Source organism: Diplotaxodon limnothrissa, linkage group LG16 (assembly GCF_057381915.1).
Source record: "Diplotaxodon limnothrissa isolate DT_005_m linkage group LG16, D_limnothrissa_male_GT1.1, whole genome shotgun sequence".
NCBI lineage: Eukaryota > Metazoa > Chordata > Actinopteri > Cichliformes > Cichlidae > Diplotaxodon > Diplotaxodon limnothrissa.
The window spans coordinates 16,372,612-16,389,285 of record NC_140611.1 but is presented as its reverse complement, the minus strand read 5'-3'; the positions used below and the strand labels follow the sequence as shown (position 1 = coordinate 16,389,285).

The window sequence follows — 16,674 nt, the reverse complement described above, 5'->3', positions numbered from 1 at the left end:
TGACAATGCTGAAAGCACTCTTTAACTGTGGTCACGCGTTGTTTAATATATTGTGCAGTGGATTTGATTTTACATTTAAATCTTTAAATCGACATTTTTGAGCTTTTTTATTTTTCCAGGTGCAAAGAGCGGATAATGTAGATGCAATCCAAGAGGTTTTTTTTGTACTTTTGCCTGCATGTTTGTCAGTTTCACAGCTCTGTGGTGAAAGGATTGTCACAGCTGTGGTTGTGTTTATGCAGATCAGGCAGTGCAGCACAATTTTGGTGCTCACTTTGGCATAACAATGGGCTCCTATGCCCACTTGCTGTTGTTTGAAAATGTGATGAATGAGACACAGTGTAGATGGGACATTTCTCAATTCTGTTCAATTTTGTGGCCCTGCCTTTTGCTTAAATTTAAAGTCCATATATAAAATTGTCTCTGTAGCCATCTGTTTAATACATATCAGGTACATGATTTATATAGGGTGAATGCTTGAATTAACCTAGCAGCTGGATTATAGACTACTTTATGGTTCAGACCTCAAGCTAATCACAGCAAATCATGTAAGAGTATGTTTAAGTAAGTACAATATATTCTCAGCTCTGCAATTTGATAACACGGAAAACTGATGTCAAAATTATGATTTTAAAATCTTACCAATATTGAAGTTATGTGGTCATGGAATAATCAGTCATACTAGTTTGTGCATGTAAGCATATTTAAATATTGCTATGTCCACACTGCATGCATCAGTGGTCAGATCTATCAATTCAATTCTTCAAATGTTGCCTACATCAGACTTTAACCTGACTAGGTAACGACCCCGAACGAACCCATATGTACAAATAACTCACATGCAGTATGCTCTAAACATGAAAGCCGATAAATTCAGCTTGCATAGTTTCATTGCTATGTTAGACTGGAATCCAGCCAATTCATGAGAATGTGATAGTTGAGGATGAAGCCAAAATTTGACAAATTTGAATCTGAGTGCTGTTGTTCAATGGTTTCAATGAAACAGATTTCCAAGGATTTCAGCCTTTAACTACATCTGTCAGCATCTAGGAGGAGGTAGTCAGGTAAAAGCTATATATATATATATATATATGTATATATATATACATATATATGTGTATATATGTGTATATATATATATATATACACACACATACATACATCATATATATACATCATATATATACATCATATATATATATATATATATATATATATATATATGTATATATATGTATGTAAAGTTTGTAGTATGCATGCTTGTTGTTTTTGTCTGCTTCCACTTGTCTTTGCACTAGGATGATGTCGGAGTAAATGTGCAGTCATATTCGTTGTGTTTCTAGTGCTTTCAGGTTAATCTCGTTGAAATTACGTTAAAGCCACAACATGCATACAAGCACGTGGGGCCATGCAAACTATATAAACTAGTACTATTTTGAGTTGCTGCAATGAAAGTTCAGTAAAATGGACTAGCCTGCTGCATCATTTTTAATTTAGATTTTCTGGGTGTCTTTGAATTCAGACCTCTTTAGGTTGATAATTTTCAGTTCAATCAAATGATGTGGCATCCTTTTGTTCCTAGCATATTACCCGGTTCATATCAATATAGATATCCAACATGATTTCTTTTTCCTGTTGATCTGATGTGTTTTCAAAGTGTTCCTTTAATTTCTTGAGCAGTATCCGTTAGTTCTCAACTTTTCAAAAATGGAATGAAAATGATCTTAAGACACGCACATGAATGTGTCATTTACTTTAGCAAGAAACACACGCGAAACATGAACACGCATGCACACACTCACACTGGTGGATGGCTTGACGGCCATGGAGATAATCAATAAGGCAGGGGTGTTATGACATCACCGGTTGCTAGGGTAACTGAGTCCACTGAGCAGATGGTGGTATGTTGTATGTGAAGAAGGACGAGAGCTTGTTATGTTTGTGTCTGTGCATGCTGAAGTGCGTGGTCATAAGAAGTGACAGTGATGTGACATGGACGACACATTAGATGACGCTGTCATTCGAGTAGCTGTCTTGTAAATTCATGCTCTGCACTATTTATTGCCCCTAATTTCCCCCAGTGAGTCATCGAAAGATAAGGCAGGCACATACACATTATGGATGTGTTTTAGGTCTAATTTGGTGGCACTAAACACAAAATGTACTCCGCAGGGTAACAAACAGGGAAAATACTCAGAGTGAATAATGATTGTGCAAAAAAAGGACATACCCAGCTCAATAAAAACAAGAGAAAAGAAAAAGAGGGGCACTGTGTGTGCTGTGATTTAAGAATCTTTATTGCACCAAGAAATTCCCTTTGTGCAATTATTTTTCTTGGTGGGCAGGTTACCCTTCTGAAGTGTCTTTTGTCTGCAGCATCGGGGAATGGAAATATTTTAAAAGCCATCAATTGTGTGTGTGTGTGTGTGTGTGTGTGTTTGTGTGTGTGTGTGTGTGTGTGTGTGTGTCTTTCCTTCCTTCAAGTTTTTAGGATGAACTGATAATATTGCTACTGCATTATACAGTAGATTTTTAAAGAAAAAGAAACATAATGCAGTTACTGTAAATATATGTAAGAAGAATTATATGAGTTTAGTTTGTGTAATTTTGTAAACAACTACAGAGGGTTTTGAATAATGTGCAGACTTTCAGTTTTAACTGAAGAGGTTAAACCAACCAGGCTGCTACTCTCCCTCTTAGGCTACGTCCACACTCGCCTGGATAGATTTGAAAACGGCGTTTTCGTCTGAAAACGCTCGACGTCCACACTATCGTTTTCAGTCGTTGTCACAGAGCTGTCCGTCCACATTGAAACGGCCGAAAACACTTACGTTGGAGTACTGGAATGCAAGATAATTCGACCTGCCTCATTTCTGTCTGCCCCTTATTTACTTTCCGGCTCGTTGAAACGTCGCGGCAAAATGTCGAGACTAATGACTAAAATGTGTCATCGTTTTCAAAAAGTCTCAGTTTTTGCTGTCCACACTGTGATGCGAAAGCACAGTTTTAAAATGTATGCGTTTTCGAGAGCGTTTTCAAAACGCTGCGTTTTCCTTGAGGGAAAACGCCGTCTCAGTGTGGACGGGAGGCCAGAACGGAGAGAAAATGATGCGTTTTCAAATGAAAACGCATTAGTGTGGACGTAGCCTTAATTCCGAAAGTGTATTTAGTTTTTACACACACTGCTTCCGCATTTCTGCTTAGTTTTTGTTAAATAAATGATGTCATGTCCCAATATATTCCTCTTAGATTGTAATTACCTAATTTTAAGATTTGGTACAGACTAAATAGGTTTTTATTGTTTTCTTTAAAATCCACAGACATAGGCTGTACTTTCATCTTACCTATGGTCCCACACACTGATACAAATCCTCATTCTAATGAGGACACACATGATATTTCTTTTAAGTGTTTCTGTTTTAACACAAAGCTGACAGCACAGCTGGAAACCAGGCCAAAGGGCGCTTCACAGCAATCGCCACTGTGCTCCCAGTGTAGAAACAGGTACAAGTAGAAATTGGGGCCACAATGCTACAAGTCTGATTGCTTATCGCTGTTTCTAGATCAGGCTCTTGCTGCTTAGCTGTGGTTGACATATACGCAGCTTAAATATCAGTTAGATTGTTTGCTAGTTTTGTGTTAGCATGCTGTTTATGCAGATGCTTGAAAAGAGTCTGTACAGTGGGGGGAATAATTATGTGATCCCCTGCTGAAATTGTAAATTTGCCCACTTAAAAAAAAACTGTCTCTAATTTTAATGGTAGCTTGATTAAAATTAGGGGAGGGGTTTGGGGGCAGAATATCAACCAAAAATGCAGAAAGAAATGCATTGCTTAAAAGTTATAAATTGATTTGGATGTAATTGAACAAAATAAGTATTTGATCGCCACACAAAACATGACTTGGTACTTGGTGGAGAAACACCAATTTGTCACCAGGATTGCACACGTCTCAATGGAATTTTGGTGCGCTCCTCTTTACAGAAACTATCTAAATATTTTAGGTTATGTCTGTGAAGTGAAACCTCTTATCCAAGAAGCTTCTTCACGTCTAAGAGCAATTGTTTGACGGTCCCAGATTTTAAGCCCTATGGGAGTGTACCCAAGAGGGTCATGGACCCCTTATTGATCCTCTACCTAATCACACAAGCCACGGTGTGAAAACGGGTGTGGGTCCCAATCAGCCAAGGTTTCGGGTGAACCCACTGTGAAACCTAGCCCCACCCTATCATGTGATTTACTGAGGTTAAATGGCCCAGGATGTGAGTGGGCGTTAAGGCGTCTGGGATCTCAAAACAGTTGGTGTCGTAAGCCCCGCCCTCTGTTCAAAGATGGTCATTCACAGTGGACATAGATGGCTTCTTTAACTCCTCTTTCAAACCGTCTGTCTCCTCTGTCCAAAATGTGAACATTGGTGTCCTCGAAAGAGTGACCATTGTCCTTTAGATGCAGACGGACAGCCGAGTCTTGTCCCATCGAGGTGGCTCTTCTATGCTGTGCCATGCATTTATGAAATGGCTGTTTGGTCTCTCCGTTGTAGAGGTCTGGGCAAACAGCCCCAAAGCATAACGTTTCCACCTCCGTGCCTGACTGGGTGTGCGGTGTTCTTTAGGCTTTATGTCATACTCAGCCTTTCTCTTCCTCCAAACACGACAAGCCAAGTTGATGCCAAATAGCTCCATTTTGGTTTCATCTGACCACAGCACTTTCTCCAAGCCTCTCTGAATTATTTAGATGTTTACTTGCAAACTTAAGGCGGGCCTGTATATGTGCCTGTAAAGGATTCGGACCCGACACACTGTGTTTTCGTTCGTTTTGAGCTTTTTATTGAGAACACAGTAATACTTTTTCCGGCACACTCAGCAGCCGACTTCCAGTCAGCTGCACACTCCTCTCCCCTTTCGTGTCCAACGTCACTGAAAAAGGGAAATCCTTGTCAGGACAATCACATCCACCTGTCCCTCCAACCTCCCTGGCACTGCCCCTTGAGCTCACTGCACCACCCCTCCTCTGCAGCTGAGCCAGGGATCACACCTCCGCCACAGTACTTTATTGAGCAAGGGGACCTTTCATATTTCAGTCCATTACTGGGTAGTGTTTTACTAATTGTGTTCTTGCTGGTCTCAACAGCCCAGATCATTAACAAACTCTGGTTCAATCCCTGGCTGCTCCAGTCTGCACGCCAAATATCTTTGGGCAAGATGCTAACTCCAAGTTGTATGAATGTTAGATAGAAAGCACTTACATAGAAGTGCTCGTATGAATGGGTTAATAGGGCATGTTGTATAAAACATGGCTCATGTTTTATACAACATGGCCCAGCAGAGTAGAAAAGCGCTTTCTAAGAACCAATCCATTTACCATTTATCCCATGAGGCAAGATCTTGCATGGAGCTCCAGACGGAGGATGATTGATAGTAATTATATATATCTTCCATGTCTGAATAATCACACCCCCAGTTGTCACCTTCTCAGCAAGCTTCTTGTAGGTCTTGTGGCCCTTTCCAGCCTTCTGCAGGCCCTGACATCCTTTCACCTCCTGACATCCCACCATCTTTGCCCATGGTTGTGGAGAGGTTGGAGTGAGATCAGGATTATCTGGAATTGACTGAGTGATCTGTAATCTGCCTGCCACATGGGCGCAGATCCAGACTGGCTAGAACAAGCCGGGTAGTAGGGGATCAAATATTTACTTTACTCAGTGACATGAATCTATACGTTTTATTTTTCTGGATTTTTGGCTGATATTCAGTCTCTCTCCATTATAAAGAAACTACCATAAAAATTTCACACTGGTCAGTTCTTTGCAAAGGAGCAAATTCAGCAGGGGCGTGAATGATTACTTCCCCCACTATAAGTGTGAGCAGCAGTTTAGCTTTTTTCCTAAATATAGGGTTAGCACCTATGATAACTTAGATCTCAGAGGTAAATTCTACACTAAAGCCAGTATGCAAATCAGTTTCCTAAAATTACAGAGTGAATAGAATAGAATATAGATTATATAAACAACTTCCGACAAAGAAAGATTATTCTGTTAAAAACACAACACAACTGCTCAGATGTGAGAAGACGTTTCTATTTTTCTAGGTCAGTGCCAGTGTGGACAGTGTACTTGCCACCCACCTGGGGACAGTCGTGTTCATGGCAAAAACTGTGAGTGTGACGACCGTCAATGCGAAGACATCAGTGGAGAGGTCTGTGGAGGTAAGCGAACACACGCAGACCCTCACACACACACACACACACACACACACACACACACACACACACACACACACACACACACACACACACACACACTAAGTCTTTGTTGTGCCCTAAGGGGTCTTTGAAACTTTGCCGGTAGCGTTTGTAAATTTGAAGATCAGTGCACCGTGATCCTGTCTGCTCTCATTGATATCCACAGGCACAACCTTCTAAACCCTTGAGCCTAATTTTAGAGAAACTTCTCTCAGCTGCTGAAGCTTCTGTTTGAGGTCTCGGGAAGTTGGCGCTCATAATTTGAGCCATTTAGGCAGAGATGCTGTAATGAATACAGTAGCTCACACTAAAACATTAGAGGCTCAGTTGAATTTGATATTTCCCATTGTAGATGCTAGAGCTTGAGAAAAGACAGAGAGAGAGAGAGACTGGCAGAAGCCAAATAAAGACAAAAAAGGATCGTAGTGCAGGTCATGAGAGTCATATCAATGATTATCACAAAGCCTCTTTAATTTGACTCCACATGACTCAGAGTATTTTTTTGGATACATACACCACACGGAGATCTGCTTTTTGGGTCCTTTGCTTTAATGAAAGTGCTGGAAAAATGATAAAATATGACACATACACGGTTTTCCAAATAATAGCTCTTTTTTTTTTCCAAACTAATATCTTTCTAACAACAGCGAGGAGCTTTTCCTTCACATGTATACCAAACAGGGAAGGTACTTAGTGAAACTCAGTTCACTGTTCAGTCAGTGAAGTTTAAAACTATTTGTCTTTTCTCTTAAATTCACATGTGATCTGTCTAACTGCTACCATATATCAATATGTGGATCTTCCAGGGTAGGGAGTTTTTTTTTTAATGTTCTAGTGAGCTGTCTCACTATTGCATTAGTGGTGCAGTGCAGCATCTGAGGGTAATTTTCTGTAGTATTGATTGGATTATGGCCACTCATTGTCCTTTGGGCTGTCCAGGGACAATCATTGAGGAGCCTTCTGGGTTAGCCTATCTCCAGCACTGCTGCACATGCAAACAAACATAAGCATACATACGAACAATAGGTCCACAATTATGTCTGTATACTGAAAGGCCTGTGGAAGTCATTGGGTATTTTGAGAAGCTGAAAGGCACTCGAAACAAGGTGACACGTGAGGATCAAACATATAGGAGCTTTGTTTCAAGGGGGTTTGTAAGAAACTTCATAAGTCATGGTACAGTGCTGTCAGTGCTGCTGACTGTTTGGACCTCACTGCAGACAACAGAGAAGAGACACGTGTATACAATTCAGTCCTTCTGTGTTAACAAGCTTGTCAGTCAGGTCGGTCCTTACTTGACTCATGAGGGTTGTATCCAAAAACAAAGAACAAGAAGACAAAATGTTTACTTTGTACACTGCAATTTAAAGCAGTCCACTCTTTCTTCTGGTCCATAATTTCATCGTTTTTTTACACCTTCACTATGACAAAGACATATTCGTGTTATATGGGATAGAAAACATGGGTGGTCAGTCATACTGAACACAAGATCACACAGGACCTTCTTCAGTGTAGAGGCCACCTTGTACTTAGATGATTGAATTGGCTATAACATAATTGTGTTTTATTTCTCTTCCAAACTGGAGTTGTTTATTTTAATCTCACTGGAGCTACTCGTGACTGGATTTTGTTATTATTTGTCAGTTGGAAGTTTGAAAAGAACATCTTAGGCTCTCAGGCTTAAGGCAATAAATTGCTTTCTTTTCATATTGTATCATTAATGCCAAGTCTGAGTGTTGAACTTTTAAACTGTCCAGATTTTACATGCATAATTATTACTTTGATGTTTGGATTGACACGAACCGTAGTTAAAGTCTGAAGCTGGTCATTATGTCGGCTCCCACATTCATGTTTAGCCAGATTTCTGGCTGTGGGTATTAAGTGGGTATTATGAAGGCTCCGTGCCAAAGTCACACAGTAATCTCCAGATTTTACAGAGGTTTACTGAAACCACTGAAATCATGTCAGCATATCTACCGTGAACGTTTCTTTATGACAGGGATGTTGCTAGATACCTGCACTGTGTCTCTACTTTGATCCTTCTGTCTGTTGTGTACTTTGTACTTACTTTGATAGTGCAAGATCTTCATGGTGTCTTGAATCTGACATGCTCTTTGGTGCACTTGAAAATGACCACTACAACCTTTAAATGTCATGCCAGCTGTCCCATTTGCAACTTGTCAAGCAACATGCAACATTAAATTCTTCTTTAGTGACAATGGGAATTGAAAATGAACAGACATCAAAGAATGCATTAACAAATCAAAAGACAATAAGCTGCAAATAAATGTGCTGCTTTAAACTAACACTGGTCTTATCATTAGCATTGGCGGTGGATGCTCCTTATGCTGGTTTTAAACTGTTCTGCAAATAAGCCAAAATGGTTGAGAACATACATTCCTTCATAGCCAAATTGATAGCAGGTGTCACAATAATACATCTTAGGTAAAGTGTTGGGTTAATAAATGCATTAATATCAGATACCACATACCATCATGCATTTCTTTGTGAAATAATGATCAAAAATGAAAGAAACGCAAAGGAACAACAGAGGTTATCTTGCATTCTTTGTATTAATTAACCTCTGTGATCGCTTCAACAGTCTAATTCAAATGAACTATGTAAGTGCTAATGCCTGGCAAATACAGTGTGGTCACATGACATTTACAGAGGTGAGACCGAGGTTAGATGCTAGGCTGTTTAGGTCTAATTTTCACAGTTTGTGACTTTAAATTATAGTTGAGGGAAATTATAATAGGAGTCTTGTCAGTCTGCGATTACATCTAATATCTGGTATCTGCTTTGTTTGTATTTTCTACATACAAACACCCACCCTATTGGATCAGGATAAACCTTGTTCTCATTGTTCAGTTTAAAATAGACTCAAAAGAGATTCTTGCTGTGTGGTAACAGCTTTTAAACAGAAGGCAGCTTAGATCTTTTGCTCTCTCTTACTAGTTTCTTCTCTTCCTCCCTATACTCACACAGCTCCATTTCTTTTCTTCCCTTTGTGGCACTGAACTCTAAACCTCTGTCAGATTCTTTCTGCGAGTAGCACAGATCTGCTGGGTTTGATACCAAGTTAACAAAATGCTGAAATGCGATGCATGCTCCATTAAAAGCATATCTAAGTACTAAGTGAAGGCAGCTGCACTTGTTTGAGTTTTGTGATCGGCAGGCGCAAACTAATTGAATGAGGGCTAGATTTCTGCTCCTTTAAAGCAATTAACCACTCTCCCAAGCTGTCTGATTGAGCCAGTCGTGCATGGCTTTCTTTTTCACCCATTTGCTCAGAGAAACTTTGGCTTTAGAGTAAGTAGAAATGAACTTCTCAGTTTCTGGAAACAAATGAAGAAATATTGCATCTGAACCAAGCTCCCTGAAGAAAAATAATAAAACACTAAGGAATATTATTCTATTATAATGTATGGGTATTTATTAAAAATTGAATAGTAAATATTTCAAAACATTTTTAAAAAGGGGATACGGCTTATTTTGTGTATTTATCACATAATATTGAATTTTATAGTAAAAAGCTGTTCCTGCAAAAAAATAAATAATAAAAACAAAATAATACTGAAAAATAATGATAAAAAATACCAGAATTAAAATAAATAAATATTGACTGAAATGTGCTGGTTTTAAAAACAAAACAAAAATTAAACCTGTGCCTTGAAAATCGTTCAAATTCAGTGAAATTAACCATTTAACTAAGTTTGGTTGTGTTTGTTTACATATGCATAGGAGTCTTGACCGTTTAACTTTTGTGGTGTTGAATCTGAAAAAATCTGAAAACAACCTGTTTGATTGACTGATGCAAACAACTATTTAAACATCCAAGGACTCAGTTGCTTCCCTTAACCAGTTACATGTCCCTGGTGTTGTGTGTGTTTTGTCTTTCATTGCCATTTTTTTAAATAAATGTATTTTATTTTGTTATTTTGCTATTGTGGTTTAACAACTCTTAAGAGCAGCTCCTTTCTTAATGGTTCCCTTTCTGTAGGATTTTAGTTAAAACAATAAAAAGAAAGAAAGAAATTTTGAAGCAAATAGCTGTGGATTGGATCACTCCTGTGTACCTCTACATTAAACAATTTGGAGCAAGGTAAGGGTGTTCTGGTAACCACCTGGCATCTGTTGCCAGATGTGAACACAAAGGACTCAGTCAATGATGCAACTGGGTCTGCACTGCGTTTATTTAAACATAAGCATGGTGTGAGTGATGCAAGACTTCTGTTGGAGGTGGGAGACATAATTGTTATAGTGGCTGTCAAAACCACACTGATGCTAACAGCTATTTAGACATCCCGGGAGCAGTTGCCTCCTTCAGTCAATTATCATGCATTTCCCTGATTTTATGTGTGGGTGAAAATATTTGTGTGTTTTCGTCTGCCATTGCCATTTCTTGTTTTTCATCTCTCTCTGAAGCACTGGAGATTCATTAAGGACAGGACAAGACCAGTGATGACAGTTCCTTTCATGTCCCCAGGGGAAATACAATAAGCTTGCTGCGTCTCTCTCTCATCTTCCTGTAGCTCTGCCTCCTTGTACTGCCTATTAGTGTCAAGGTTCGATGTCTGCACTGTCAACTTCCAGTATTTATGTTCTTTATTGCTGTTTTTTTTACTCTCCTGTGGCATTTCTCTCAACTTTTGCTGCTAGTGAAAGCTTTACTCTTTTTTTTTTTTTTTTTTTTTAATTTTTCTTGTATTTGCAGTGTTTTCTCATGGCCATGCTCCATATTCTGTCTCCTTTTAAACGAAGGCCCTTCTGCCCTCCACCGCCAGGTCACGGTTACTGTTCATGTGGACGGTGCATCTGTGAGGAGGGCTGGTTTGGGAAGCTTTGCCAGTTCCCCAGGTCTTGTGATATGAGCGATGCCCAGAGCAAGGAGCTTTGTGAGACTTCTGATGGTGTTATATGCAGTGGAAAAGGTGAGCAGTATTTCCTTTTGTTCGGTGGTGTTTGGGAAAAACATTTCTAAAAGTTAATATTTGAATTTCAACTGAGAAGAACATTTTCATGGCCCGTTTGATAAAAAAAAAAAAAGTTTGGTAAATACACACATGTCAAATAGTACAAAAACACAAAATGTACATTTATTTATGTTTTAAAGATTATAGGTCATAAGTATGAATATGATGTGGAATACTGGATTCAATATCAATGTAAACTAGCTGGAATAGCAATAATAGTATGCTAATATAATGAACATCCACTGAAAGCTGATCATATTCCACACATAAAAGAGCAATGCAACAAAAGTATAACCACATATTTTTTCTAAAAATCTTAGAAATTCAGAAACCTATTTCCCATTCCCATTGTTTTCAAATGCACATATCATTCAAACAGTTGAAATGCATAAATATGCAGTGTTGGGAAGGTTACTTTTAAAATGTATTTCACTACAGATTACAGAATACATGCCCCAAAATGTATTTTGTAACATATTCCGTTACGTTACTCAATGAGAGTAACGTATTCTGAATACTTTGGATTACTTAATATATTATCGTGCTTTTTACAACTACATGAATGTCCTATTGCTGTGTGATTTATCACTATTACTAAAGGTTATTTGCCATACCAACTAGATTTTTAAATCTTAATATAAATGAGTAAGAGTAGGGTGGACATTAGGTAAGGCTGCACTTTTTGAAGCGATCTCATACAGAAAACTAGCTTTACTTTGTTGTCTGGGTCAACTTTGTATATATATATTTACATGCTTCCATCTCCCGTTTCTGGTCGGTGACATCTCTTGCTTTTCGACTCTTTTTTTTCTCCTTCCCTCATGCTTACAGACAAATAACGGGTATAGCAGTCCATTCTCCCTGCAGCACGGACTACACTGCCCATGAGGCTACATTCTTTAGGGCTATGCCTGTAACACTCTGCCTATTGCCTTCATATTAAATCATTTTTGTGAATAATTTTTTTAAATATTTCTTCATGTCATTATGCGGGCCGCAAGTAGAGGTGACATGGGCTGCGAGATTGAGACACAGACATGAGAGCCTCTTAATGCATTTTTTGTTTGGGTTTCCACCGGCGTGGACACCAAAAATATAGAGTTCATAGCCTTATGTATAGTATACCTATGAAACTATACAGTCGTATAGTAGTATAATATATCTGAATTGTGCAGGGCTGATTCCTGGTTATTACACAGAAATCATCACATTTCTTAAAGCTTGTTTTTATTAGCTTGTTAACGTGGTATTAATTAGAAACTACCACACATTTTTCCAAGTAGTATGCTTCAGCAATAAACATAATATTAACACTATTGCCCCCCCCCCCAAATCATATATTTGAATGTAATATTACTGAGCCACAACCACTGTTGACACAGTACAAAGTATTGCTTGTGTATTATTTACATTTTACTTATCCTAATAATTTTTAACAATAATTTTCTTATTACCAAGCTATAATAGGAAGTTCAGCCAAAAACTGATACATTTGTATTCTGAGGATAAGTTGTGGTTTGATAGGAACAACTCAAGGCCTCAATTCACTATGGATGACCACATAGGATTTACATGCAAGGACAGTGAATACAGAGGCTCCTCACCTAAGCCAGGGTTAAGGTATTTTATAATGTTAAGTATGTTTCCTTTATCCCTTCTAGGAATAATAAAGAAGCTTATTAGCAGTCTGAAAAATTCATCTAAAAAGGCAGCTAAACTCAAGGAAAGCAAGGAATAGTTCAAGGAAATACTAAAAGGGAGAGATTGTCTCAATCTATTGGAGATAATCAGAGTATCAGACTTGATTGGCGATTCAGTGCAAGCAGTTATGTCCTGATCAGTGAAATTAGGCTAATTCAGATAATACTAGAAGATGATGTTACTTAGAAGATTTACATTTACACTGAAACATTTTTATCATGTAGTCTGTGGTTTAGATACTTAGACTTTTATTTGGCAAACTTTTATCGTGCAGCATTATAGTCAAATAATTCAATCTCAGGCAGCTGAGCGTATTTAATTAAGGTGGGTAATAGAAAATTAACAAAAATGTTCTTGTTCACATCATGTATTGTGATCAAAAGGAAGATTTTGATTTCACTGTTGTACTATTTTGCTTAATCTCTTGATATAGTTGTATTTAGAGTACTTAAATTATTGTCTGATATTTATAGACTAAATTTTGGAGGTATAGAAATTTTAATTGACAGTAAATAAACTGATCATTAGTTGCAGCAGGAGCAGCTGTCGACTTCTTTACACTGCGCATTGTCACTACATTGTATGTATCATTAGGTGGCAAATGACACCACGCAGCAGGATTTTTTTTCTCTGTTGCATAGCAGTGAATCCATAGAAATAGACCTGCTGCTCTGAGTCCAGCCCTGCAAAGCCGAGGATGGTGTGAAAATGAAGACGAGCATGTTCATTCTCCATGCGCCGCTACACCGAGGCACAAGAGCTACCTTTCCTCGCCTCCTCCTGTTGTTTCACCGTTTCACTTTCTCTCCTTCTTCTTACTTCATCTGCTCCCATCTTTCATAGTGGTTTTCCTGCAACCCACTGAATGTGGATACAAACTGGGGGGATTGAAACCATAGTTGCTGGACCTCTGGGTGTGAGCTTAGGAAAAATAAAGTGGACAACAGTAGATTTGTTTCTCTCTACCAGTCTTTAATACTTTATTATCCTGCTGCTGCCCTTAAGAGTGAGTGAGAGAGAGAATGATAGAGAGAAGAATAGACACTGATGGGCATGACAGGAAGTTTAAAGTGTGGGTGGATTGGTGTCCTGGTGGTGAAAGCATATTAGTGTCCATTTCCCCAGAATACATGTCATATTCACTCAGCCCAGTATTATCTTCTGTGCAAAATAAGTAATTTACAGCAAATAACGAATATACACTGCCAAAATCCCAGCTGAAATGAAAAAAAATGATGTTAATATACAGTTAATATACAATGTGTATGCTCGTGTGTGTGTGTGTGTGGTCGGCATGTGTGTATTACAGGTTCCTGTCATTGTGGTAAGTGTATCTGCAATCCCCAAGACTGGTGGGTGTCCGGAGAGTACTGTGAGTGTGACGACCGAGAGTGTGATAAGCACGACGGGATCATCTGCACAGGTAATGAAATCAAAAAAAGAGAGACAATCAATCGAATATAGTCGATACAATCAGAATAAGTAAAAATGGTAAATACTAGAAGATAATGGATAATATAAAAGTCAAAGTCACAGCTGAGCATTTCCACCTTTGGACTGAAGTGCCCCAGAGACTGCCAGATGTTTTATTTCCATGAGAATAGTCAAGCTGAAGGTTTATGTTTTTATTACATTAGTATTTCTAACACTGAAAAGGGAGATCAGCACGCTACATTGTTGGGGTTACTGTATAATTTGCTCTTCTTCAAAACCAATTTATGTTTTAAATGTGTGTGGCTGAATTAATTTAAATGTGCAACTTGCCTCTATCTAATGGAGAGTAGTTTTATGATGTTTGAATAGAGTGGAAGGTGGGCAGGTGTGCTCAAGATGCAGAGATGCTGGGAGAAGCAGGGGCTAATTTACATTTTCAAAGCTTGGCCCTTACTAAGGACGAAAAAGGTTTCGAGTTAAATCAAAGCCATTTTAATGGCCTTGCTTCTAAACATTTGTTTTTGAAAATGGTAACTGGCCTGCATTTGTATAGCGCTTTTCTAGTCCATAGGACCCCAAAGCGCTTTACACTACATTCAGTCATTCACCCATTCACACACACATTCACACACTGGCGATGGCAAGCTACATTGTAGCCACAGCTGCCCTGGGGCGCACTGACAGAGGCGAGGCTGCCGGACACAAGCGCCACCGGGCCCTCTGACCACCACCAGTGACCACCCCTAAAACACCCCTAAAAGGTGTTTTAGGGGTTTTCTAAAAGAAAATACTGGAGCAGAATTTTATTGAAGAGCGACACCTTAGCAGAAAGAGGGAGCCGCGTGTTAAAATCAAATTACTTTCATGAGTAACAATCCCAGTGAACCAGAGATGGGGTGTGGGCTTGTTTGGCAGCTGTTTTTATAGAAACAGTAAAACTGATCACAAAACAACTATCATAGCAGTTAAAACTGTTAGCTTATATTAAATCTAAACACTTAATAGCTAGTTAAGCAGTGATTAGCTGTTAAATGCACTACATGTAACGGATGAATAGTTAAAACAGCTAATCATAACTGACAAAACCATGACTAACATAACTAAATTATGTCGGAAGTTTGTAAGATTTGCGTAACTGAAATCCATAATGAGCGCTTTTAAACATTTTGTACACTGTTTATTGTTGTTGTTTTTGTATTACTCATTTTGTATTAATGTTAATGGCTGTGGTTGTGTGCCTGACAACCATAAACAACTGCATACCTATATGCCATATGGCTGTTTATCACAGGAGCTTTATTCTCATCACTGACTGTGGAAAGTTTAGTACACATCTAATTATTTTTGCCCTGGGGGCCTGTCAGAATCTGAATAGCTTCACAAGTGCTTCTCATCATGACTTTAAGAGTCCAAATGTCAGCCTTAATGTCATTCAAATGAGCATCAGTGTTTCCAAATGCAGATCGGCATTGCTTAAACACAGGGAGCAAACTAAGAAAATGCATTAGAGCATCTGGCAAATGTGCCTGACTACCATTACTGACTGCAGTATAAATGTGAAAGTAACCATATCCTTGGAAGTTATTTTATTGGAATAGTGTTTTACATGGAAAGGCAATTCCAGAAAGGGATTTAATATTTGGATAAAAGAGTTGCTGTGGCTGTGGGGTTTTTTTTTTTTCAGACAGCAGTGATTGAGTCATTTCTTGCCATTTTGTAAAGATTAAAAATGTTTGACAAAAGTTAGCCAATAAATTACTTTGCATCCAGAGATTTCATGGATCTTTCAGTGCTGTGGATTCTCATTACACATACAACTGATGAGTGACGTGGAAAATTTAGCATATTAGCAATGCTTGCTGGCTAATTTCATGCACTGCATATGATAATTTCAGCAATCGTATTAGAAGAGAGACAAAAATGTCTGTCGGGTCGCCTGCTACACAGGTAAATATGTGAAACAAAAAAACCAAAATAAATGACAACATTTTCTCACCATGTACAATTTTTTCAATTTGTGTTTTGTCAGTGGGATGAAAATAAAATGAAGAAGAGGTTTGAGTTTACGGTATTCATGAGAGCTGTTTAATCATGTGAAATGTTTGTGAGTCGGGAAAAAATTGGTTTAAGTAAATTCCGAATAAACGAAGAACTGTGGATGTTTTTGTTGAGGAGAGCAGGAACCAATAATAAATCTTAATCTGGCACTTATATGTATACATAGAGAGATGTTGTTCAATATTCTAAAACTCCTATAAAACATCCAGATCAATAGTAAATCATGGAAATTTCACCTGTGCAGCAATAAATCCTTCAGGAGACAG

General features: G+C 38.4%; 1 protein-coding gene across 1 annotated transcript in view; it reads left to right on the top strand.

Annotated features, from left to right (window-relative positions):
- Window positions 1–16,674, top strand: part of itgbl1 (integrin, beta-like 1) — a 52,391-nt gene that overhangs the window by 33,218 nt on the left and 2,499 nt on the right. Inside the window, exons 8-10 of the mRNA XM_085374179.1 lie at window positions 6,087–6,203; window positions 11,027–11,173; window positions 14,226–14,339. Of these exons, the coding sequence (XP_085230305.1) occupies window positions 6,087–6,203; window positions 11,027–11,173; window positions 14,226–14,339 (378 nt within the window). The remainder of the gene's footprint in view (window positions 1–6,086; window positions 6,204–11,026; window positions 11,174–14,225; window positions 14,340–16,674) is intronic.